General features: G+C 32.0%; 1 protein-coding gene across 1 annotated transcript; it reads left to right on the top strand.

Annotated features, from left to right (window-relative positions):
* The first annotated feature begins 410 nt into the window (after positions 1-410).
* On the top strand, positions 411-14,387 carry LOC143056339 (GDP-fucose transporter 1-like). The gene is made up of 2 exons (XM_076229428.1): positions 411-496; positions 9,441-14,387. The coding sequence occupies exon 2, from the start codon at positions 9,495-9,497 to the stop codon at positions 10,500-10,502; it is 1,008 nt and encodes a 335-aa protein (XP_076085543.1). The 5' UTR covers positions 411-496; positions 9,441-9,494; the 3' UTR covers positions 10,503-14,387.
* Positions 14,388-26,856: the final 12,469 nt, after the last annotated feature.

The raw sequence follows: 26,856 nt of genomic DNA, 5'->3' as shown, positions 1-26,856 counted from the left end.
TCTCTGAAGCTTTCTCTTGCTCATCTGATAGTTAAGGTTTTTTTGTGTTTATCTTTTTGCAAAGTGATTGGAGTTGTTCCCGGTTTGTTTTGTATTTTAATGGAGAGTTAAACTAAGGGACAGAACTGTTGAATTTACCCGCCAAACTGTCAGAACTGGCCGGTGGAGAAAAAAGTAATTAAGATCTGTTTTGTTTCGATTTAGGTGAGTAGTATGTAATGCCGATGTTAATGCATTGTGGTTTTATCGTATGAATTTACGTTAAAGGATACTACTAATGGATTCTTTAAACTTTTTCAAACTTTTCTTTGGAGCTGTCAAAAAAAAAAAAAAAACAAAATCCGGAAATAAGTTTCCGTTGTTTGACTCATAAACTAATATTTTAATAATATTTAGATTATCTCCCCTGACAATTTTGTTGAAACACGCTTAGTGATTCTGATCATGATAACTGAATAGCCAGAAGCAAGAAATGATTCTTTATGTTTTGTTGTATGTAAGTGGTTCCCTCATTGCTTATTGAGAAACTCATATGCATAATTTGAGTGTCTGCTCTTCAATATGTTACTCCCAGCCATTTCTCCGTCTCATGACAGTCACTGATAATAAAATTCCCTGACAAAATTATGCCACAGGTACATGTAATTGTTTCTATCCATTGGAAGACCCACTATCAACGTATATTTACGAGTTATGTTGATAGTAGGTGTTCTAATGGATAGAAACAAGTGCCTGTGAATTATGCGTAGGGAGTCGCCAATGTGATAAACGTATCATTATCATTTCAACCGACCGTGCTTGATAACATTATTTATTTTGCATGTTTTATGTGTTTTATGTATTGTGCTTGTCTTATATGTATGTCGGATAAAAGCTCTACAGAGCTTATGTTGTATTGTTATATGTATAACCGACTTTAAATAAATCTTTTATGCTTTATGCTTTATGCGTGTGAGTGATTTATAGACAGTCAAGATCATTAGAAACCCTAATAAATATTTATTTCATCACAGAGTTGACAGTGTAAGCAATATCACTCACAGCAGGGACTTTGTATACTAATCATGCTAATAGAATACTAAGTATCAGTGGCGGATCCAGATTTTTTCCTAAGGGGGGCCCGCTGACTGACCTAAGGGGGGCCTGCTCCAGTCATGCTTCAATGATTCCCTATATAATCAACCAAATTTTTCCCCCTTGATCCGCCTATGAGTATAGAAGTCCCTGCTCACAGGGATGGGTATCATGTCGTCTGGTATTGTGTTTTTGACCATCTTACGTTTTCTACCTAATTCTCTTTTCACTTCCTGTATGCTGCGCATGCCCACGTGACGCCAAAATTAGCTGCTGTACTTACAGTCAGGAGTACTACTTGTACAAGTTATTTTTAATTACTTCAAGAAGTAAATTAAATATACTTACGGTGCAGTCTGGTGTATCTGTGACCTAAGACTTATGACTTTACTTCATTCAACTGATAAAACCAATAATTGGATAATTTTGTGTGAACACATTCAAAACATACTTTTATTTCATAAAATCTTCTGTTTGTATGGTTTCATCCTTTAGATTTTGTGAAATGTGTGTCCAAAATTAGGAAAACCCCTGTTCTTCAATATGTTACTCACAGCCAACTCTCCGTCTCATGCCAGTCACTGAGTCAGTGATTCACTGACAAAATTATGCCACAGGCACTTGTTTCTATCCATTGGAAGACCCACTATCAACGTATATTTACAAGTTATGTTGATAGTAGGTGTTCTAATAGATAGAAACAAGTGCCTGTGAATTATGCGTAGGGAGTCGCCAATGTGATCAACGTATCGTAATCATTTCAACCGACCGTGTGAGTGATTTATAGACTGTCAAGATCATTAGAAACCCCAATAAATATTTATTTCATCACAGAGTTGACAGTGTAAGGCTTAAATTAAAATATTGTTTGTTTGCCCTTTACCGACCGACCCTGTCAATTCGTTCCGCCCGAAAATCTTTTATTTGTATTTACCAGCAAGATTTTATTTTATTTTATCTTTTAGTTCCTACCAAAAATCTTATATTTGTATTTCCCGCTCAAAACTGTTTTACCGGAATCCTCGGGTTTTATCTTTACCGTATAAGGTCTAGTCCGTTTGGTATCTCGTGAGCGTTTGACATGAACACTTGCATATAGAGTTTCAAAGCATTTGTTTGAAATCGATGTTGAACGCTTTGAGAAAACATGATGATATGACGTTAGCTGCGAAAACGTAGCTCTTAAGGTCCTTTTGATGATTTTTTATAATTGCGGACCATAGATCTATGGCAAAAAAAAAAATCAAAGGACAATAGAGCTACGTTTTCGCAGCTAGATATGACGTACGTTACTCTGTATCTTTATACTTGGAGAGCAGGGTTCACTTACAAAAAAAGTTCGTTTAATACAAAATTATCAACGTGTGTACAAACTTTTTTGTAAACGGACGTTGTATTCTATTTACAGTAGGGATGGCCTTTTGTGATCCGTAGATCAGGATGATTATGTTAAAGATGCCTTCGACCAGCATTGCTGTATTATTTATATCTGACATGAACCAAAGGTGGCAAAAGCCTGTAAAGTGGAGAATATTTGGCAGTAAAAGCTCCCAAGTTTTCCAAACAGATCATTTATAAATTGCGATGTAGAATACGTACCCGAATGGAATAGACTACCAGACAATCTCGTGTGTGCTAAGACAATTGAGAGCTTTAAACTTCGGTTGCTCTCACAACGTTGGATTAATTTTCCAGCGCCTCTCTCCCGTTGCCACTGATGCCATATATACTGGCCCTGCAACGTACTTATTCAGATTCAGAATTGAGTTCAAATCTTGTAGCCTTTTTATTGGAAACCCAGACACACACGAAAATTTAAACACTCTAGGGACTTTTTTTACTAGTAATGTATTTCTGCCCGGACATATTTTACCAGGACAAAGTAATCGCTTATAATATACAGAAAACCTTTAGGTAGAGGTCAGCGTACAAGGTACGTAGTACAGAATATTAGTACAAGTTAAAACTCTTCAAAGTTCCAGGCATATACACGTTGAAAATATATGCGGCACAGCTCTATATTTTGATATTTGAAAACAAAGTAGTCTTGCATATGAATTAACTTCACATTCTACATGATATTTTTTTTTTCAAAACTTCCTGGGACTATTATACTAATAGTCCCATCAACTTATTAGCAAAAGCAAAACAGACAAAAATGACATTATGCAGATTTTGTATATTATGTTTCTTGTCACTTGTGTATACAATGTACTATGTTTGCATTTTAACCCGTCAGGGTTTCATGTTTTTTTGCAATATAAAATAAAATATTATACCTACCTGCCTACCCATGACAAAACATATACCGAGCCAAATTATTTTTTTTGGGAAAAAAATAAAATATTTTACCTACCTACATTACCTACCTACCCTGTTTCAAAACATAGGGTCGGATAAGGGCAAACAAACAATATTTTAATTTAGGCCTAAGCAATATCACTCACAGCAGGGACTTTCTATACTAATCATGCTAATAGAATACTAGGTATCAGTAGCGGATTCATAACTTTTCCTAAGGGGGGGCCTGCTGACTGACCTAAGGGGGGGCCCCGCTCCAGTCATTCTTCAATGATTCCCTATATAATCAACCAAATTTTTCCCCCTGGATCCGCCTATGAGTATAGAAGTCCCTGCTCACAGGGATGGGTATCTTATAGTCTGGTATTGTGTTTTTGACCATCTTACGTTTTCTACCTAATTCTCTTTTCACTTCCTGTATGCTGCGCATGCCCATGTGACGCCAAAATCAGCTGCTGTACTTACAGTCAGGAGTACTACTTGTACAAGTTATTTTTAATTACTTCAAGAAGTAAATTAAATATACTTACGGTGCAGTCCGGTGTATCCGTGACCTAAGACTTATGACTTCACTTCATTCAACTGATAAAACCAATAATTGGATAATTTTGTGTGAACACATTCATAACATACTTTTATTTCATAAAATCTTCTGTTTGTATGGTTTCATCCTTTAGATTTTGTGTAATGTGTGTCCAAAATTAGGAAAACCCCTGTTCTGAGAGTTCCTCCAATGTCCGGTGCTTTTGCTCTTGCCTTCCAAAAATAGCTTATTTGAAATAAAGGAAAGATTTTATACTACGAAATATATAGCTGAGTTTGTACCAAACACACTTCCAAGGATGCAGAGCAAAAATTATTTCAATCTGATATTAATTTGACTTAAATAAAACAAAAATAATCTGATGATGTAATTTTTTTAATGGAAATTGGCCAAATATGGTAAATCATGGGATTGCAGTTATTTATTAATTCTTGAACTTATCAATTTTATTCTTTTTTATCCCTTCGGAATGCTAAAACAATAACAAGAACGATTTTGTATGTGTTACTGTGTTGATATGACCAAATCAGCTAATGCGCGATATCACGGGCCGAGCGGACACCGGGGACTCCACTGTATATAATTAAATTTGTAGGATACTAATACAAGTGAATTTTATTTACTTGTATAGTAAATAAAAGTATTGGCTGAGTTATGTCCCTTAGACATTCAGATTTTTTTAACTTGTTATGTAGAAGTAAAAAAGTCATCCTATCTTCTTTTATTGAATTCTTATGATTTCTTTGCTCTAATAGAATTTTAAATTATCTGCCCTTTGCAGATGTCTTTACTAATCATTTAAGTTTAATTTCATGGACAATGAAAATCCCATTTGTCTGTTATCTTCAGAACACTGCTCATTTACAAGCTCCTCAGGAGCAATATTCGAAGGCCTTGCACAAATACTTTTAAAGATCTTTGCTTAATCAGTTTCTTTTTTGAATTAATGTGAATGTGATAAAACATTGAACTTTGATGAAAAAAATTGAGCAAACCTGGGAAAAATCATTAAAGGCATGATTTTACATCACAAAACTTGAGGACTTTTGTGGGATTGTAAGAAAAATTTTCTTACACATGTAAATTTTTGAGAAAATTAAGGGGAGATTATTCAAACATTATTTATTTACTTATATGTGTATAATTTTTTTTACTTCTTCAAGTAAATAAAAATAACTTGTACAAGTAGTACCCTGACTGACTTAGTAACAATAGCAAATGATACCACGTGTGGTGAAGATTTTCCTAATCATGCTAATAAAGTTGTTATAATAAAGTATTAATGTTTTTTATTTGATATCGTATTTTTGAACCCTTTCACTTATACAAGTTTTACCTTCCAAAAGAATCGATCTAAAATAAACAAATTTTCTAAAAATATGGCAGAGGTTTTTTTGCATTTATAGTTAACATCAAGGACATTAAGTCACATGACTGTCATGTGGTTAGTTGTAATACTTGACATGTTAAAAGTTTAAAGTTATTTTTGATAAGGAAATGTGCATGATCCTTAATCATGTTAATCATTTTTTTAATACAGCTCTTTACTGAAAAAATAAAATATCAATAAATTTTTATTTACAGAAAAAACAGTCTGTCAGTGGAAATTACAGACAATACTCACCAACCACACTTCACAATGCATTAACAAAAACAGGAATGACAAGATTATACAAGGCTTCCAATGTCTCATGTGAAATGTGTACAACTTGTCAAAACAAATGATCAAAATAATATTTTTTTATCTTATAGTTGTATATGTAACCATTTAATTCATTAAGTCATAAGTTTGATTGCCTCTAACACTTTGATATTAAAAATATAACTTTGGCATTAAATTATAACCAATTCTAGATTTATATGACATGTTATTTCTGACTTTTGACCCGTTTCTTAGATAGGTTGAAAACACAAGACGCTGCTTTTGTCAACAAATGTGCCATCAATCAAATAAAAAAAAAGTTTAAACAGTCAAGGGTCCAACTTAAATAAGTTATTAGAGAAAAATAACATGCATGTGTTATTACAGACACTTTCATGAGTTGTCTTCTGTTTTTTCCTTAATCTGTAGTAACATAAATTTTTTATGCCCCACCTACGATAGTAGAGGGGACTTATGTTTTCTGGTCTGTGCGTCCGTTCGTCCGTCTGTCCGTTCGTTCGTCCGTTCGTTCGTCCGTTCGTCCGTCTGTCCCGCTTCAGGTTAAAGTTTTTGGTCAAGGTAGTTTTTGATGAAGTTGAAGTCCAATCGACTTCAAACTTAGTATACATGTTCCCTATGATATGATCTTTTTAATTTTAATGCCAAATTATAGGGTTTACCCCAATTTGACGGTCCACTGAACATAGAAAATGATAGTGCAAGTGGGGCATTCGTGTACTGGGGACACATTCTTGTTTTTGTACATGTTGTATGTTTGTTATCAGTTAAATATATCATAAATATTTTATCTTTTGTGGGCACTTGGGAATACTTGAAACTTCCATTAATACAATTTTGATCAACCATAGTAAATCAATGAGACAAGGCCTTTAAGGGAAAATTAAGCTGTAATAACAAGGCTTAGTTATTACAGGCATGTAACTTATTATATGAGAGTAAATGGGAATTACTTGGAATCTTGCGCAGTGCCTCATTACAAGTTCTGATCATCATTACTTACAATGAATTGAAATACATTGTGATATATGTCTGAGCAAAGGCTTTAAAGAGATGTAGAGAAACTGTGATAACACCCTTTGGTTATTGCAGGAATATATTTTCTGTAATAACATATATATAGGTGTACTATGCATGATTGGTAAACTATGAACTGCCATATCTTTGCAAAGTTTAGTATACATAAAAAAAATTATATATCAATAGAACTTGTGAAAAATTTAACAAAATAAAGTTTGTATATTGTCCCTTTGAAACATGTAACATACATATGTTATTACAGTATTTTGATATTTCAGCCCACAATAACGACATGTTTGTTATTTTTCTCTAATAACTTATTTAAGTTAGACCCTTGACTGTTAAAGATCGAAATAAATTTCAGATACGAAATAAATTTCAGATACAATTATTTTATGCACAAGTATATACGTATACTAGTAACTCTCAAAATATTAGGCATGTCTATGACAGTATGTTCAAACATATAAAAGGGAAAATATGTTAGTAGGTCGAAAATACAATACACAAGGATATATTTTGGGGTGGAAATATATGCCAGTCGACAGGGGTATATTTTGCATTAGCACAATGTATTACTCATACCATTTGACTGGCATATTATATTTCCTCCCTAAAACATCTTTGATATGGGCCCCTGTGTATCACTTTAAAGGGGGTAACAGGAATGACCGAATAACACTTTTATTATCCGAATAACACTGTTATTATCCGAATAACACTTGTTATGACCGAATAACACTTGAAATTTTAATATTAGTACATATCAATTAGTGACTTTAAATGACTTAAAACATTGATTATTGAATATCCTTCGTAGCAGAGGGGACATATTATTTTAAACTTGTCCAACTGTTGGTTTCTGTTCTCTAACTTCAGTTTGCCTCAACCAATTGTTATGCAAACTTATACACAATACTTATTACCATGATTACCACATAACACAGATCAAGTTTGATTTTTTTTTTAATTTGCAGGTGTTTGGGAGTCTCAGGAATGAAATGTATAAATCATGTAAATTAGAGCTTCCTTAAACATAAGGCGCTGCTTACTTATATGCATACTTTAAAAATCATTTTAGCATCCATTCCTTCAACATCCTCTTTACAGATCTAGATTTCTAATGGCTATCAAAAGTGATAAATAATTCACAGTACACTGGTACATCTTTAGTATTGACTCTTTCTGGAACGGCATGTGGTAAAATGCATTATTATAATTAATGTTCTTCCAGAAAAATCAAAAATTGTCAAACGCATTCTGGAATATATGCTCCAATATTGAAATAAAATCTTGTTGAGGAAGGTTATTACATCCATTGATGTAAACTTTATCAGTCAGGGGGCTTACTTAAATAAGTGATTTTTAAATCACTTATTTGAGTAGCAAATTCGAAGTTTTGTCACATATTGTGATTTTGTAGTTTTACCAAAATTTTAAACACATAGGTTTAAAAAATATCTTTTCATTAGTAAAATTGAAAAAAATGAATTTTTTGTTTCTTTTAAGTATCAAGGTTTATGCCTTTGATGCTATCATTCAGCTGCAAATTCTATTTTAGTTGAAAAAATGCTATAATAATGGCTTTCCATAATGAACTGATACTTTCTTAACAGATTTTTCCCAGCAGTGGAAGTATTTTTCCTGTAAAGTTTAAGGTTTCATCTTTCAGATTATGTAATAAAATTCTACTGTTCGCAATAAAAATTTCACTGTTCGGGGGTGTTGAAATTAGTGGGGGTTATTAAAATAATGATACTTAAAGAAGTGATTTTTTGGAAGGAAATTGAGGCATGATACTTAAACAAGTAATTTTTATGTCATTATCCTAGATTCAGTACAAGGTCATCACCTGAAATGACCTGGTCATCCTAGACAACACAGATGTTGGTTCTGATAAGTTTAGAAACATAATTAGTCCCTGGATCATTAGTATTCTATATTTAAACATTGTTAAAGCTACAGTAAAATTAATTCACTTCTTCTAGTGATTATTTTGTAGTACTTAAATAGGTGATTATTAAAGAAAGACAACTCTTACTTTCAACCTTTATGGAAATAATGTTACTTGAATCAGTGATTTAGAAAATCACTCATTTAAGTAAGTCCCCTAACTGTTTATTAAATTATAAAACTTTAACAAATACATGTATATATAAAAAAGAAGATGTGGTAATATTGCCAATGAGACAACTCTTCACAAGAGACCAAATGACACAAAAATTAACAACTATAAGTCACCATACCCCTTTAACAATGAGCAGGTTCCATACCACATTTTCAGCTAGTAAAAGCCCTGAATTGACAAACGTAAAATAATTCAAATATGAAAACTAACAGCCTAACATATTCATTTACCATTATGATATGTAAATTAAAATCTGATACTTGTAGATATCATGTATATTTCCTGTCCTTAATTTCACTACATGTACAGGTTTGTCTGATTTGAAAACAGATCAATGAAAACATGGCAAACCATAGGGGAATTTATTTCATATGAATTAATTGGTTTCAGTTATTGGAATATAGATGTAGGTATCATCAATAAATTTAAATAATTGATGAACATTTAACAAATTGTATAAATAACTTGGTAAGGATTCCAACTTCTCATAAGCAGATAAGCATGATAAGCATGATAAGTTGTTCGAATTTTTGTGAACTGCAGTCTTAATCATGTTAATAGCATGAAATGAACACTTTAAATAGACATGACAGACAAGTCAAATTTCTTTTCATTTCAGATTTGAATAACAGTTGCTAAAGATAAATATAAGCACTTAAACATTAAAAAGATAACTCAAATGGTTCATTTAAATGATATACTTTTCATTTCAGATTTGAATAGCAGTTGTTAAAGATAGCCTTTCCAGTAACTAAAGAGGCTTAATCATGGTAGAGAAAAAATCGTCAATTGGTAAAGTCTGCTCCGTTATCATCCTTTACTGGGGAGTATCGATTTCAATGGTTTTCGTAAACAAACACATTCTTAGTGGATCATTTGGCGACAACGACGTGTCCATATTTGTTGCCTGGTACCAGTGTTTCTCAGCAGTGGTCGGGATACAGTTATGTGGCTTTATTTCAAGAAAAACGAAAATTCCTGTAAAAATTCCTAAAATAGAATGGAATTTGTTACTAAAGAAAGACTTCCTCAGATTCTCATTTGCATTTGTTGCAAGTTTGACCATGAATAATTTGATGTTAAAACACATAGGTGTCGCATTTTATCAAGTAGCACGATCATGGACTTTAATATTTACGATTTTATTTTCTCAATGTCTCCTTAAGAAGGATATAACTTATAAAGCAATCATAGCCTGTTTAATCGTAACATGTGGATTTTTCATTGGAATTGACCAAGAAGATGCTTCCGGCACTTTAAGTGTCTGGGGTATAATTTATGGAATTTTTGCAAGTCTCGCTACAGCTTTAGGTGGAATTTTTATAAAAAGGGTACAACCCATAGTTGAAGGCGATAGTTTTAAACAAGCATACTACAACAATGTAAATGGCGTCATTATATTCTTCCCACTAGTGTTAAGTACGGGACAGTTACAACAGATTTTGTATTCAGAATTCATTTTTCATCCGTCATTTTGGATATGCATGACAATATCTGGTGTTCTTAGTTTATCTATAGGCTGGGTGAGTGTTCTCCAGATAAAACACACTTCTCCGATAACTCACCATGTTAGTAACACTGCCAAGTCCGTCTTGATGACAGTATTAGCTATAATGTATTTTAATGAAGAGAAAACAATGCTCTGGTGGGGTGGAAATTTTCTAGTTATTTTTGGCGTTATGTTTTATACATACAGTCGAATGAATGAGAAGATGGATCAAGAGTTACCGGACTTGACTATCGAGCCAGAGAACAAACACAGTCATATAATTTAAGTTTTTATAATGTAGTATTTATGTCAATTTTATCTGTAATTCTAAATGTTTTTATGCCGGGACAAACTAAACAATCTTTGTGCCATAAAATTACAATTTTCTTCTTTATTTTAATGAAAATTTACATACACTGTAACAAAACCTATTATACATTAGCGATTTATTTAGGTGAATTCTTGAATAGAAAAATTATGCAAATATCCTCTAACTTGAATCTTTTTTTAATCATGTTAATCATCATGATCATGGTAATGAAATTCAATAACAACATTATCAGGAAAATAATATGGTGGCTAAGTCATTTAGAATGTTTAGAGAAGGTTCAAAATATAAAAAAAGGATTAGTCAATATTTGTGGGTTTGCCTTTTAATTGTAGCAGAAATTTGGGAAAATCTTTCATAATTTTGGTTCTACAATCATGACAATATGCAATTTAACATGTTCAACTGCATACTTTTTCTGGCCTTTTGAACCTTTTTTATTCATGTATCACTGATGAGTCTTTTTTTAGGTGAATGACCTGCCTACACATTTTATTCTGGTATCTATATAGGGTGAGTCTATTTTTGGAATCTTAAGCTCTAGGTTACTTCGACAAATATATATGTTATCACATCAATTTAATTTTTGTTAACTATAAAATCAGGTGAAGTTTTACTTTCACTGCATGCACTGATTAACTGAAGTTCAAACAAAAGTGTCAGTATTAGCAATGTTAAGTGTTTTTGTACCTTATTTCAGTTTTTAATTGTTTTGAGCATGTTGAACAATGGCATTCAGAAATCTAGTCTTTACATAATATTTTGTCTTCCTAAACCTTATGTTTTATGTAGTAAATACTAGAGTTCAGTCAGTTCACACAAGGTGATCCAGTTAACATATAACAGCCTTGAAAATGCGTAGTAAATACATTGTACTCCAACTACAAATGTATATTTATAAGTTTAATCTTTTTAGTATATCAACTAATCAAAATACCTCATTTGGTGTTTCTAGCTTAAACATGTTAAATCATGAAATGTTGTACTCAAACTACTGAGTAAATTTTAATGACCAAAATTGTTTATTAAGGATGTACTTAGGTGAGGTTTTGGAATTTGTGTCAAATGTTTGGACTCCTTGGGTTTTTTCCATACAATACAATGTAAAATATTTTGCCCCATAACACCCATTTATTTTTTCATATAAGACTTAATAGCTCATGAAAGGTCATTTACCAAAATTTTATAAGATTCTTAATTTTCTTTCTTTTGTTTTGAGACCTAATAAAACCAATGCAAAAATAAGGTAATTTAGTCCTAGTCAGCCTTTTCCCGCCATATTTTAAATCGCAAATATCTCGAAAAGAAGGTCCATGACCTATTAATATTTTTGGCTTATTTTTATCCTTAATTGATGCTCTAACAGCTTATAGTATCAATTTTAACTTCTTAATTCATTAATTTTCACCTAACCTCACCTAAGTACATGTACATCCTTAATTTTGCTGGTAATTGAGGCTGATCAGAGCAGTTTGAATTATGACCTTGAAAAGAGATATCTTTCACAGTGAATTAATCACAATTATCAACATTCAGTATGTCATTTATGTGTTGTAGATATATACATGTACATGATGTACAAATGTATGTACTAGAAACAAAAATGTTTTCAATTTTATTGAATTGAATTTAACTCTATTACTGAGGTATATATGTGCACACTGTTGAGCAGCAGTTTGTCAGTTGTTTTTAATAAAAATATATGAATTACTGTCTCTTATTAAAATAATCTGTCTAATTTTTAGGTACATGTACATGTATGTTTACATTTTTGTACATGAATATTAATTATAACAAGAATTCATGAATGTTGATAATCATTATTTATTTTTAAATGTAATTTTCTATTACCTGATTACTCCCATGCATTTCCATGATCAACATTTAGTTATCATGAATATACAATTGTCAGTTTTATTGTTAGTACATGTATTTCATGATCATGTCATAACCATTCAAATTTAATGTGTATGTGGAATTAAATATTGTGTATTATCCATGATGTCAGTTGTACTCCACACAAAATTTAGTTTGGGATATTTCAAAATGCTACATGCACATTAATGTATATATCTTAAGCTATTTTGCCAATATTTGAACATTTAAATTTTATTGCAACCTTTTTTTAATTGAAAAATCATTGCTAATATACATGTACATGATTTATATTTTTTATAATTGTTAAACAATGAACACAGACATGACAAATGTGAGTTAAATTTTGGAGATTTCATGAAATGCAGCATACCAACAATGGTATCAAAATGTAAAATGGTAAATGCAAGCATCTTGACATAATGTATGCATCATAAAAATATTGCAAAAAATTTGAATTTACCGAATTTGAAACTATGACAATCTTTTTGAAAAATGTAATTGTCATTAAACATGTTAAATTATGCAAACACTTGTCCAAGCAAATTAAAGAAATAGTGCTTACTATTCTGTTCATCATCTGAAAGTTATTGGAAACTTTCAATTTTAATGATAAAAGAACATTAAATTGTGATATCATTGCTTCTACATGTACATAAATGTAGCTGATTTTTGTGTGATGTAGATGAAAAAGCTAGTATATTAATTGAAGAATTGCCCACAGTGGTGCATTAAATCAATGCGCTATATGTCAGATAAGCATGATAGTAGATCATGTAGATTGATTTATGTAAAAACAAACATCGGATGCCCCACTTGCACTATCATTTTACATGTTCAGTGGACCGTGAATTTTGGGTCAATACTTTAATTTGACATTAAAATTAGAAAGATCATATCATAGTTAACATGTGTACTAAGTTTCAAGTTGATTGGACTTCAACTTCATCAAAAACTACCTTGACCAAAAACTTTAACCAGAAGCAGGATGAACGGACACACGGACGAACGAACAAACGGAGGCACAGACCAGAAAACATAATGCCCCTCTACTATCGTAGGTGGGGCATAAAAAAAAAAGATTTGACATGTTTGTAAACTTCATTTGAACAAATCTATTATGGGGCTGGTAATTGGGGTACCATCATTACGAATAACGGTAAAAATTCTTGCCAAATGATGTTAATGGTAATTTTTGGTGCATGACAACAAAATGTACATTTTAGAAGATAGAATAATGGTAACAATAATTTGACACTAACAATAGCCGAAAAATGACAGTTGGACGCCTGACAATAAAGGGCATTTTTACCCTCCTTTATTTTCCATTATTTATAAGGTATATATTTTTATTGTAATTTATTTCTACAGATCTTCACATTCCAGTATTTAAAAGTATTATGTATAATGTCAGTTTAATTGTAACATAAGGTAATTAGAGTTCCAAAGGTCACTTGGGGTAGTCACATCACCCAAATATGCCAGAAATAGGAAGTGTATGTATATTGAAACAGAAAATCAGATTTCATTTAAGCTTCAGTGTACACGATAGTGAATTTTGTTATTTTGATAGAAAAATAAGAAATGAAAAAACAAATTAATAGTAAAAGTAAACACCTAACTCACCAATGGTCTGATGGTAAAGAGTTAAGTGAGTATTTTCAATTTTTAACAATTTTTTATCATGTTTATCAAATGCAAGCATGTGTCAAGGATTATTGCCTTATAATTACCTATGTGATCTTAGAAAACCAAATCATAAGACATTTTTGTGTTGATACATAGTTTACATTTTGTATTGTAATTTCTTAAGACTCTAAATTTGAAACATATATATTAGTTCTGTTTCACCAAAGAAAAAATCCTCTGTATAACCATGCATGTTATGACAATGTATGAAAGTATGAAGAATGTACTTGTTAATTATTTCCTGTATTAATTATTATTGATAAATAAATATATTTTATTTTTCTATTTGTTTAAATATTGTTTCTTATATTATCTTATAGAGTTTTATTTGTTTTTTTGTTACTATAAGCCATAATTACATATTCCATACAAATCAAATTTTGTTATTCATGCATATGACACATGATGTAGTTTTCAAATAATTTCAGCAGAATATGTTTATAATGAACTATCAATACTGTAAAAAAAAAAAACTATATTCAGGATGTTAGTAAGTATTTTTATATGACCGCAAAAAAAAATTGCAGTCGTATATTGGTATATATGACGTTGGCGTCGTCGTCCAAAGACACATTGGTTTTCACACTATAACTTTATATTAAGTAAATAAAAATCTATTAAATTTAAACACAAGGTTTATGACCACAAAAGGAAGGTTGGGATTGATTTTGGGAGTTTTGGTCCCAACAGTTTAGGAATTAGGGGCCAAAAAAAAGGCCCAAATAAGCATTTTTCTTGGTTTTCGCACAATAACTTTAGTATAAGTAAATAGAAATCTATGAAATTTAAACACAAGGTTTATGAACACAAAAGGAAGGTTGGGATCGATTTTGGGAGTTGAGGTCTGAATAGTTTAGGAATTAGGGGCCAAAAAGGGGCCCAAGTAAGCATTATTCTTGGTTTCGCACCATTACTTTAGTATAAGTAAATAGAAATCTATGAAATTTAAACACAAGGTTTATGACCATTAATGGAAGGTTTGGTTTGATTTTGGGAGTTGTGGTCCCAACAGTTTAGGAATAAGGGGCCCAAAGGGTCCAAAATTGAACTTTGTTTGATTTCATCAAAAATTGAATAATTGGGGTTCTTTGATATGCCGAATCTAACTGTATGTAGATTCTTAATTTTTGGTCCCGTTTTCAAATTGGTCTACATTAAGGTCCAAAGGGTCCAAAATTAAACTTAGTTTGATTTTAACAAAAAATGAATCCTTGGGGTTCTTTGATATGCTGAATCTAAAAATGTACTTAGATTTTTGATTATTTGCCCAGTTTTCAAGTTGGTCCAAGTCGGGGTCCAAAATTAAACTTTGTTTGATTTCATCAAAAATTGAATAATTGGGTTCTTTGATAAGCCAAATCTAACTGTGTATGTAGATTCTTAATTTTTAGTCCCGTTTTCAAATTGGTCTACATTAAAGTCCAAAGGGTCCAAAATTAAACTAAGTTTGATTTTAACAAATATTGAATTATTGGTTTTTTTTGATATGCTGAATCTAAACATGTACTTAGATTTTTTATTATGGGCCCAGTTTTCAAGTTGGTTCAAATCAGGATCCAAAATTATTATATTAAGTATTGTGCAATAGCAAGAAATTTTCAATTGCACAGTATTCAGCAATAGCAAGAAATCTTCAATTGCACAGTATTGTGCAATAGCAAGAAATTTTCAATTGCACAGTATTGCGCAATAGCAAGAAATCTTCAATTGCACAGTATTGTGCAATAGCAAATATTTGTAATTGCACAGTATTGCGCAATAGCAAGAAATATCTAATTGCACAATATTGTGCAAAAGCAAGAAATTTTCAATTGATTGGAGTTATCTTTCTTTTTCCAGAATAGTAGTTGAATCAACTTAAATCATTTTTTTTTATACAATATACAATGTATATTCACTTTTACTACCAACTGATAAATTAAAACAATCTTTACCATTCAGTGATAACAAGCACCTTTTGTTACATTTTAATATTTTATGATGTATTTAAATGAGTAGTTATTGTTGCAAACTCCATTAGAAATTTGAATTGAGATCAGTTTTGGAAAAAGAAAAAGGGGGATGTGAAAAAAAATGGGGGGGTTAAATTTTTCTCATTTCAGATTTCATAAATAAAAAGAAAATTTCTTCAAACATTCTTTTGAGAGGATTAATATTCAACAGCATAGTGAATTGCTCAAAGGCAAAAAAAATATTTTAAGTTCATTAGACCACATTCATTCTGTGTCAGAAACCTATGCTGTGTCAACTATTTAATCACAAGCCAAATTGAGAGCTGAATCCAGCTAGAATGTTGTGTCCATACTTGCCCCAACCGTTCAGGGTTCAACCTCTGCGGTCGTATAAAGCTGCACCCTGCAGAGCATCTGGTTGCACCATAACTTTAGTATAAGTAAATAGAAATCGAAATCTATGAAATGTAAACCAAGGGGGAGAATCTACGTCATCACGCAGGGTGTAGGCGATTGAAATTGGACCACCATCTTGTCGCTTCAAGGTGAGAATTTTACTTATTATGCCAGTTATATGAGGGTTATGATTATACAAAATAGTCCACCAAAGACTATATAAAGTAGGAAAATAAATGAGCCATCGCTCAATATTATTGGTTATCTCAATTTTGCAAACACTTCGATACCAGTTTTAGGAATTAGGTCAAACATGCAGGATATCAGCAAAAATTTTCATAACAACATCTTGATTATCAAGAACCGCCTACTTTATCAACAAATGAACATGTCCAAATTCTTTATTGTACTCGGGAATATACTTGTTACTCACAAATATCCGTCAGTATTGCTGAAAAACGTCTTATTTTTAAAAAATGGAAAAAGGATGTCGGCAACACATCGAATATCGAAGGATTGATTGGGATTGATTTTGGGAGTTTAGACAGTTTAGGAATTAGGGGCCCAAAGGGTCCAAAAATAAACTTTGTTTGTTTTCATAAAAAAATGAATAATTGGGGTTCTTTGATATGCTGAATCTAACTGTGTATGTATAATGTAGATTCTTAATTTTTGGTTCCGTTTTTAAATTGGTCTACATTAAGGTCCAAAGGGTCCAAAATTAAACTTAGTTTGATTTTAACAAAAATTGAATTCTTGGGGTTCTTTGATATGCTGAATCTAAAAATGTACTTGGATTTTTGATTATGGGCCCAGTTTCTAAGTTGGTCCAAATAGGGGTCCAAAATTGAACTTTGTTTGATTTCAACAAAAATTGAATTCTTGGGGTTCTTTGATATGCTGAATCTAAACATGAAATAAGATTTTTGCTAATGAGACCAGTTTTCAAGTTGGTCCAAATCTGGGTTCAAAATTAAACTTTGTTTAATATCAACAAAAATTGAATCCTTGGGGTTCTTTGATATGCTGAATCTAAACATGTATTTAGATTTTTTATTATAGGCTCAGTTTTCAAGTTGGTCCAAATCGGGGTCCAAAATTAAACTTTGTCTGATTTCAACAAAAATTGAATAAATGGGGTTCTTTGATATATGCTGAATCTAACCATGTATTTAGATTTTTGATATTTGGGCCCGGTTATCAAATTGGTCCACATTGAGGTTTAAAGGGTCCAAAATTGAACTTTATTTGATTTCATCAAAAATTGAATTCTTGGGGTTCTTTGATATGCTGAATCTAATAATGTATTTAAATTTTGGATATTGAACCATAATAGGTAAATGTCCAATTTAAAATTTTAAAGTTTTTAAGTTTAAGTTCTTAGACCACATTCATTTTGTGTCAGAAACCTATGTTGTGTCAACTATTTAATCACAATCCAAATTCAGAGCTGTATCAAGCTTGAATGTTGTGTCCATACTTGCCCCAACTGTTCGTGGTTCAAACTCTGCGTTCGTATAAAGCTGCGCCCTGCGGAGCATCTGGTTGTTTTAAAAAATACACTCTCGCAAATTGCTAGGAAATGCAAAATTAAAAAGCATCAATGTCAGTTAGAAAAGGGTTATTTCTGTGTCATTTGGTCTATTGTGAATAGTTGTCTCATTGGCAATCATACCACATCTTATTTTTAGCTCATCTGGCTTAAAAGGCCAAGTGAGCTTTTCTCATCACTTGGCGTCCTGAGTCTGGCGTTGTCTATCGTTGATAACTTTTACAAAAATCGTCTCTTCTGAAACTACTCAGCCAAATTTTACCAAACTTGGCCACAATCATTATTTGGAAATGTTGTTTGGAAAATGTATCCAATGACACGGCCAACAAACCAAGATTGCCACCATGGCTAAAAAAATAGAACATTTGGGTAAAATGTAGATTTTGGCTTATATCTCTGAAACCAAAGTATTTAGAGCAAATCTGACATAGGATCAATTTGTTGATCAGGGCAAGATTTATTTGTCCTGAAATTTCAGGAAACCCATTGTTTGGATGCTGCCCCTGAATAAGTAAATTTAAGGACATTTTGCAGTTTTTGGTTATTGTCTAGCTTGACTTTTGTCCTAACTTAAAAGCTTAACCCTTTCCTCCATAATGACGCCTTTTGACGCCTACCGCTTTACTCCATAATGACGCCTTTTCACTCCTCATTTACTCTCTCAGACGAAACGCATTTTTCTCGAGTAATCCGTGTCAGATTTTACCAAAGTTGTATCCAAATAAGGAGTATAAATTCGTTAATAAATGATGTTAATTGTGTTGATTAAATAATTGTTTATCAAAGTGAATTATAATTTAAAACTTGTTTTCTTTTTTTTTAACGCCGTCGCCATTTTGTCTCACTTTTAGTTGACAACTTTTCAAAGCAGCCGAAATTGAATCAAATACGATATCTGTCATGAGTTATTAATAAAACTGTCAATTAAATGCCCTATCTTCATTTTGTACGATATAGTTTGAAGTGAATTGAGTGCTGGTAAGATTTTTTGAATTTCTAAAATGATGAAGATCAAGTGGATGTGAGCCCAAGTTTAAAGCAACAAGAAAATTGCAGTCAAATGCTCTATAAAACGTAATTGTGCTTAAAATAACATTTGGAATATCAGGAATTCATTTAAGAAATGAAAGATATGCAGTCGATGTCATACCGTTCTGTTTTTCGACACATTTTGGACAAGAAGTTGATACCGTGTAAAATTTAAACATGTGAATTCTTGGGTCCTATTAAAATTCGCCCGGGAGCGCCCCGGAGAAGAAAATATAGCGCCCGGGGAACAGAAAAAACGGCCGGGGAAAATATATAGATATTTTATTGGCACGAGACAAAAAGAAAAAAGTTATGAACATTGATTTTTTTTTTATTTTAGACAAGTAATTTGCAAATTCAGATAATAGACATTTGTAATAAAGCACAAAAACAAGTATGAATATTTCAATTTTAACAATAATATATGAATACTTTTCAAAAGATTGATAATAATGGATCACAGTTTATATGGAAGATTTTTAAAATGTAAGACATCAAAAGACATGTTTTTCAAAAACGATATCAAAATGAGAAATGTATAAGACAACCCAAATTTCACAGATAAATATTAATTTAATCAAAATTAAAAGAGGTACACATAATAAATCAGCACATGAAAAAAAGCAGTACTATACATGTACCGTAGTTAAAACAAGGGGATTAAAAACAGGTGTTTGGTTTAAATTTAAATCTAAGCATTAAAACCCTGATAAGCATAGCCATTGAACATGTTGAAGCAGTTTTAGTTTTATAAAATGATATAATAAATCTATCTCAGCATCTGTATAAAAAAGTGTTCACCATGCAGTTGCGAAAATATTAGACCTCAGGCCTCGATTATTTTCAAATAACAAAATATACATTTTGATCGAGGACAATGTCTTTCATGATTCTTCTATATATACTCTTATTTATATTTATTTACTTACTTATATACAATTTTGAAATCTAAAATGTAAAAGTGCAACAACATTTTAGATGTAGCATCGTACATATCCCCATTTATATTAAGGACAAAACAAGCAATGATTAGTTATTTTTTAAGGGAAAAAAATATTGTTATAAAATATTATTATTTTCTTCTCCCGGGCGCTAATTTTCTTCTCCGGGCGCTAATTTTCCTTCTCCGGCCGCTTTTTCTTTTCCCCGGGCGCTTTTTAGTAGGACCGGAATTCTTTGGGGAATCCCTTTTTAGACTTGCGTCGATTACGCATCAACGAGTCATACAGTGGGCGGGAACACATAACTATTATCAACCATAAAAAATAAACCTATTATTGCATTTTTATGATATATCTTATGAAAATTGAATCATTTAAGCCTAAATAAAAAAGAGTTTAAAAATTTAACGTAAATAACCAGTTTTTCAACTTTTTTCTCCTCGGACTTCAAAACCCCGCCCACAACTTGGAATCAACAAAGTAGTACCCCACTTGCACCGCTGTTTTTGCATAAAAAAAGACGAAATATTTTTATTCTCGTACTTTATTTCAATAAAAACATCCATACAGTATTCCGTGAATTTCTATGTTCATGATATATCATTTTGCCAAAAAAAAAATACACAGCTTTTACTTTTGTGTACTTGGGAGATTCATTTTGGGTACTAAAACATGGCCGACTGAAGAAATGGATATTTTCCTTTCATTCCAATCCTCGCAATTTTCGGGATTCGGATTATCAGATTGGAGGACAAAAGTGAAAGTCCCGGTTCTGTTAGCCCACCTAGTTCAGTGAGAACATCAGACTTATCATTTGATGAAGAATCTAATGGAGCTTCAGATCTTTCTGACAGAAACCCTGATTCCGATATTGAGGAAGACAATGATAAATTGCCGGACAGTGATGGCGAGTTCGATTCACAGCTAAGTGAAATACCTAGCAGCCAACTCACTAGTACATGATCAGTACATCTGATGAGGACTTTTGGTCAGAACAGCTGGAGGATATAGATATCCCAGATTTTAGTGAAATGACAGGTCCTGTACACATATTGCCATTGAACGCACAAGCAGTTGACTTTTTTCAGTTGTTTTTTGAAGAGCGATTCTTTCAACATCTAGCAGAGCAAACAAACCTGTATGCACAACAAACTTCCGAAAATGACCAGCATTGGGAAGAGGTAATCAAAATTTTATCATCTATAATACTAAAATTACGAGGTCCAATTTGTCAGCCGTCATCACGTAAAAACGACGAATTACAGAATTCAACTTTATATATAACTAATATAGTACAAAGGTGTAGATTAAAAATTACACCACTCCAGGCCCTTTTGTTTTCCACGTAATTAATATTGCCAATAATGAAGAAGTTCCGGGTCGAGTCCGCTACCGATACCAATAGTATATTCACCTGTTACCTATGACCTTATCTGTACGTTCCGCATCTGACAGGCGCACCACCAAACGTTGTATTCAGGATTAATATGCTATATACACGGGTCATAACCACAGGGTTGACACTACTAAATTGTCAAATTGTTACCTATTGTAGTATTTTAATCAGTTAGACTTTCTAAGATAACAATACGAATACTAAAAATCTGGACTAAAAATAAGGCGTATAGGTACAGTTTTCAATTTGTTAGTGGGCATGACGTAAAACAGCGAGGCAAAGAATTCAACTTTACTTATACAGGACAATGCTGTTGATTAAAAAATACTCCATTCCAGGACCTTTTGTTTTCCAAATAATTAATATTACCAATAATTGATAAGTTCCAGTTCGACGGGTTCAAACAGAAAGACTTAAAAGCAGAGAAAAACTGTGTATCTTATAATCGGCATGACTTTAACAGATGACAATACTTATACTAAAATAAGGCTTGCGCATAGTTATATACTTTAATTCAATCACGGACCCGTGATATCACGGGTGTGTTCTAGTATAATCAAATATTGAGATTGGTGTATGATTCATGTCTTATAAATGAAGCTGTCTCCCATCAATCTCATCTTTTTCTTTAAAATCTTCTATGAACCTGGTAAAAAGGGATGGTGGGGAGTCAAGAAGGTGTCTTTTCTATAAGTAGAGTTTAATAGAGGGTTATTTTGATAATTTTTGAGACAAGTTCTGGTATTATAAGGGGTAAAATAATGTACTCGTATCTAAGACCTGGGGCGGATCCAGCCATTTATAAAATGGGGAGGTTGGGTTCAAACTACATGACTGTCCTGATTCAGATGTATTAATCATCACAACACAATATTAAAGGGTTCTGCTTTTCCAGAAATGAGTTCAGTATTTAATACTTTTATATGGCAAATATATTCTAAATGGCGGCACCATATTACACATTCACTACATGTTCTTTTTCTTATCTTCTCTGTATCAATTAAATCCAGTTCATGTATAATACTTCTCATAAATTTTTGTTCATGACTTTCAGTTTTGGAATTAAAATACTGAATACAAGGACCAACAAAGGTTATTTCAAATAAAACATACGTATTAAATCCGTTCAATATCTAAATACCACAACTCTTTATTACAATAAATCTGAGTATTAATTCTAATTTAACATGTTACTACTGCTGAAATTAAAGCATTCACTGGAATCAACATTTTGATGGGAGTGATGCAGCTGTCATCATGCAGACTGTACTGGAGTTCAGATCCCTTATTAGGAAACACTGGCATAAGAAGTGTTATGACCGATAACAGATTCTCAAAACTATATCAATATATACATGTCAATAACAATCAAACAGCAGTACCAAGGGACAGTGAAGGTTTCGACAAACTTCATAAAGTAAGACCAATGATCAACATGGTAGATCATACTTTCAAAGACCATTACAAACCAAAACAGAATCAAACAGTGGATGAAGCAATGGTTAAATACAAGGGAAGATTCTCAATTAAACAGTACATGCCAGATAAATTAATATATTATTTGTACACAATTAAATTCTCTCCTTATTGTGCTTTTAACTTTATATGTGGTATAGCTTTGCTTTTTGTTGAAGGCAGTTTGGTGACGTATAGTTGTCAACACCTTTGTCACTTAATCCAAGGTGGAGAATTGTCTCATTGGTAATTATACCACATTTTGATTTAACATATTTCCTTTTTGACCTGGTAAAAAATACAAATAGAATGTAAAAAGACAAAAGATGATTTTTCTTATTAGGAAAACCAATCAAAAGATGCATAAAAGTCTGGACTCTGACTCTACATCTGGATATTGTTATCAATTCAACGTATACATGGGCAAGGACGATCCAAACAAAGGGCCAAAACTAGGGGGAAAAGTGGTGAAACTGCTATGCAAGGATCTTAAATGGAAAGGACACCACATATATGTGGATAGGTAATTACATAATTACATTAAAATAAGAAAAACAAAAAGAAATCTAAAGTGTACATACATGTAATATGCCAAAATAAAACAACAGAATATTGACCATGTGATGTTGTTTACATCATATGTTGAAAACAATTAATGAAATATGAAAAAAATTAGATTGAAAATAAACAAGGCCATAAACATGGACTTAAAAAAATAATTATTAATGATTGAACTGATTTTTCGGGAAAAAAATCATAGAAATTTAAAATATATGTTTTAATGTTCATTTTCAGATACTTTACATCAGTACCATTGTTGAGATGTTTGGAAAGAAATGGCATTTATGGATGTGGTACAATAAAATGCACATCAATTGCTCTTCCAGATGACGTAACAGATCCCCCGAGGATGGCGCGAGGGGAGAGCATTGCCTGCCAGAATGGAAATTTGGTAGCAACTGTGTGGCAAGATAAGAAAAAAGTTAGCAGAATATAGTATTTACAAATGTACTTGTTTTATTGACATATGAGGAAAATTTATCAGTATATATTTAAGATAAGATAAGAATTCATTTCAATCTAACTAAAAAACCAATCATAAAGAAATTTTAAAATTTGTTTTTAAGTTTCCTACCTATTTGTTAAATCTAAAACTATACCTTTTTTTTGGAAGATAAGGTTATAAAGCATGACATATATGTATTTACAGGATTTTTTGCTCAAAGTTCGATGACTTCTTGTCACTCAGAACGAAGAACAGCAATAATGATATTTTTTCTAGTTCTTTGGTCTGTTGTTGTACTTAACTGTTTCTATTCTGAACAATCATTGAATTAACAAACTTCTTTTCAGGTACATTTCCTGTCTACAAATTCTAATCCGACAGGTGAAGGCTCCACCATCAGAAGAGAAAAGAATGGTAATAGAGTCAAAATCGATAGGCCACCTCCAGTTGAAGGTTACCATAATTATAAGGGAGGTGTGGATAGGAACAACCAGTTGCGTGCCAAAATACCAGTCGGTAGAGCAGCTAAAAAATGGTGGAAATATTTGTTTTTTTATATGATTAATTTATGCATTACAAATGCATATATAGCAATGAGTGAATCAATCGGGTATCCGCCAAGAAAGAAGAGATATTCTTTAATGGATTTTAGAATTGAAATTGTAAAGCAGCTTAATGGAAATTTTACCAAAAGAACAAGGAAAACTGTGAACAAGCAACCGAATAAAGATCATGTCAGTGTTCGTTTAAATAGAAATAAAAGAGGGTGTAAATGGTGCACCAAGCAGGGTGAAAAAAATCGAAAATAAACTGTCTATGACTGCATTAATTGCAACATTCACTTATGTAAAGAATCATGCTTTGGACAGTATCACGAGGAACATGGATTACCATTTAATTAAAATACTAGATAACAAAACAAATTTACATTGATTTTTTTTGTGCTATTTCATGGCCGTCATAGCGAATGAAATGATTTTTTAAGCTGTTTTCTATGGACTGTTGTTCATTTTTCATATTTTAAATAAATTTCTCTTAGTTGCTATGGATGAAACTTGTTGCTTGAGAAACATATCATGATAAACCATCTTAATATTTCTTATATATGTAATATAACAGTCAACAAATATAAGTTTGTTTTTTTTTTCATCACAATTTTTTGTTGTTGCTAGGGAAAGAAATCTGTTGCTATGTAGAAAAATGGAGACATAAAGCACATTAAAAAGTTAACATTCAGGTTATTCATAATCAGTCAAACATTTAATGGTTTCCAGAAGATTTAACTGCTGTTACAAGTGGCTATCCTAATTTTAGCATATTTTCATACTTATATCTATAAAATTGTTACCATGGCAACCAAATATATCAAAACAAATTAAAGAAAGTAAAGTGCTTATTTTGATATATAACTGACCAAAATTATATATATATAGCTGGTGTAATAAAGGCACAGTCAATATTTCATTAAAGTAAGCTTATTTTCAACATTTTATTAAAAATCCTATGCGAAACAGGTACGTAAAAAAAAATTCATGGAGGAAAGGGTTAATATCTTAAAAGGTGGAAGGCCTAGATGCTTTATACTTTGGATATCGATGCCTCATGTTACGAAGATTCCGTCTGTCACATGTCCATTGTCCTTGACCTCATTTTCATGGTTCAGTGACTACTTGAAAAAAATAGATTTTATTTTGTAATGTTAATTTCTCTCTTATTATGAGTAATATGATAACTATATATAGTATGTGCGTATCATGCCCGTCAGGAAGTTTTCACTTCACCTCGTCCTTATTTCATGGATCAGTGAACAAGGTTAAGTTTTGGTGGTCAAGTACATATTGCAGATACTATAAGCAATAGGTCTAGTTTATTTGGTGTATGGAAAGATTAAGGTGTAGATGTCCAACTGGCAGGCCTAGATGTCATCTGATCTTGACCTCATTATCATGGTTCAGTGGTTATAGTTAAGTTTTTGTGCTTTTATCTGTTTTTCTCACACTGTATTACAAGGGTCTACTGTATTTGGTGTATGGAATGATTGTAAGGTGTACATGTCTAGCTGGCATGGTTTCATCTCACCTTGACCTTATTTTCATGGTTTAGGGGTCAAAGTTAAGTTTTTGTGTTTTTATCTTTTTTCTACTACTATATGCAATATGGTTTACAGTGTTTAATAAGAATATACATTTGCTATTCTTTTATTTGTTTAACCTGTGTGAACAAAACACCTCTCAAATGGGAACATAAACTTCAGAATCAAAGGAGATCGTACTGTTAAATCTGCCTAATATCTTACCTTGCATCTAGAAATTGACAATGAGGGTCAGTTGAAAACAAAACTTTACGACAAAAAAAAATTTCAGCTTCTTATTGTAAACTTTTCATTTCTATGTAGCAACATTCCAGCATTGCAGGCATACGGAGTATATATCTCCCATTTAATACGGTATTGCCAGGCTTGAATTTACTCTCATGATTTCCTTAATAGAGGATTGCTGCTCACAAGGATGCTATTAAACCAAGAGTTCTAAATGGTTAAGTTGAAATCATCCCTTTGTAAATTTTACGGACACCATCACAAGTAGGTTAACCATTGTTCAGATGATATTGGATATGTTCCTTGTGTCGTAACTATAATCTACCCCTTTTCACCACGAATCTACTATTTACCGGGTTTGTAATGACATTAGCAACACGACGGGTGCCACAGTGGAGGAGGATTTGCTTACCTCTCCGGAGCACCTGAGATCTCCCAGTTTTTGGTGGGATTAGTGTTGCTTAGTCTTTAGTTTTCTATGTTGTGTCTTGTTTACTATAATTTGTCTATTTGTTATTTTTTAGCCATGGAGTTTTCGATCTATGAGTTTGACTGTCCGTCTGGTATCTTTCGGTCCCCTTTTGAGACAGGTTTCACTATATATTCATCATTATCACACTCCATGTCATTCTTATGTGTACCTTCTTTTTAATCCTCAATTCTAAATCTTCAACCTGTGAAATGTTTTACACTAAAATTTGTAC

Source organism: Mytilus galloprovincialis, chromosome 13 (assembly GCF_965363235.1).
Source record: "Mytilus galloprovincialis chromosome 13, xbMytGall1.hap1.1, whole genome shotgun sequence".
NCBI classification, from domain to species: Eukaryota; Metazoa; Mollusca; class Bivalvia; order Mytilida; family Mytilidae; genus Mytilus; species Mytilus galloprovincialis.
The sequence above is the reverse complement of the archived record's forward strand: the minus strand, read 5'-3'. Positions and strand labels throughout refer to the sequence as shown.

Coding starts and splice junctions, on each gene's coding strand:
- LOC143056339 (XM_076229428.1), top strand. CDS start 9,495: ATGGTAGAGAAAAAATCGTCAATTGGTAAAGTCTGCTCCGTTATCATC.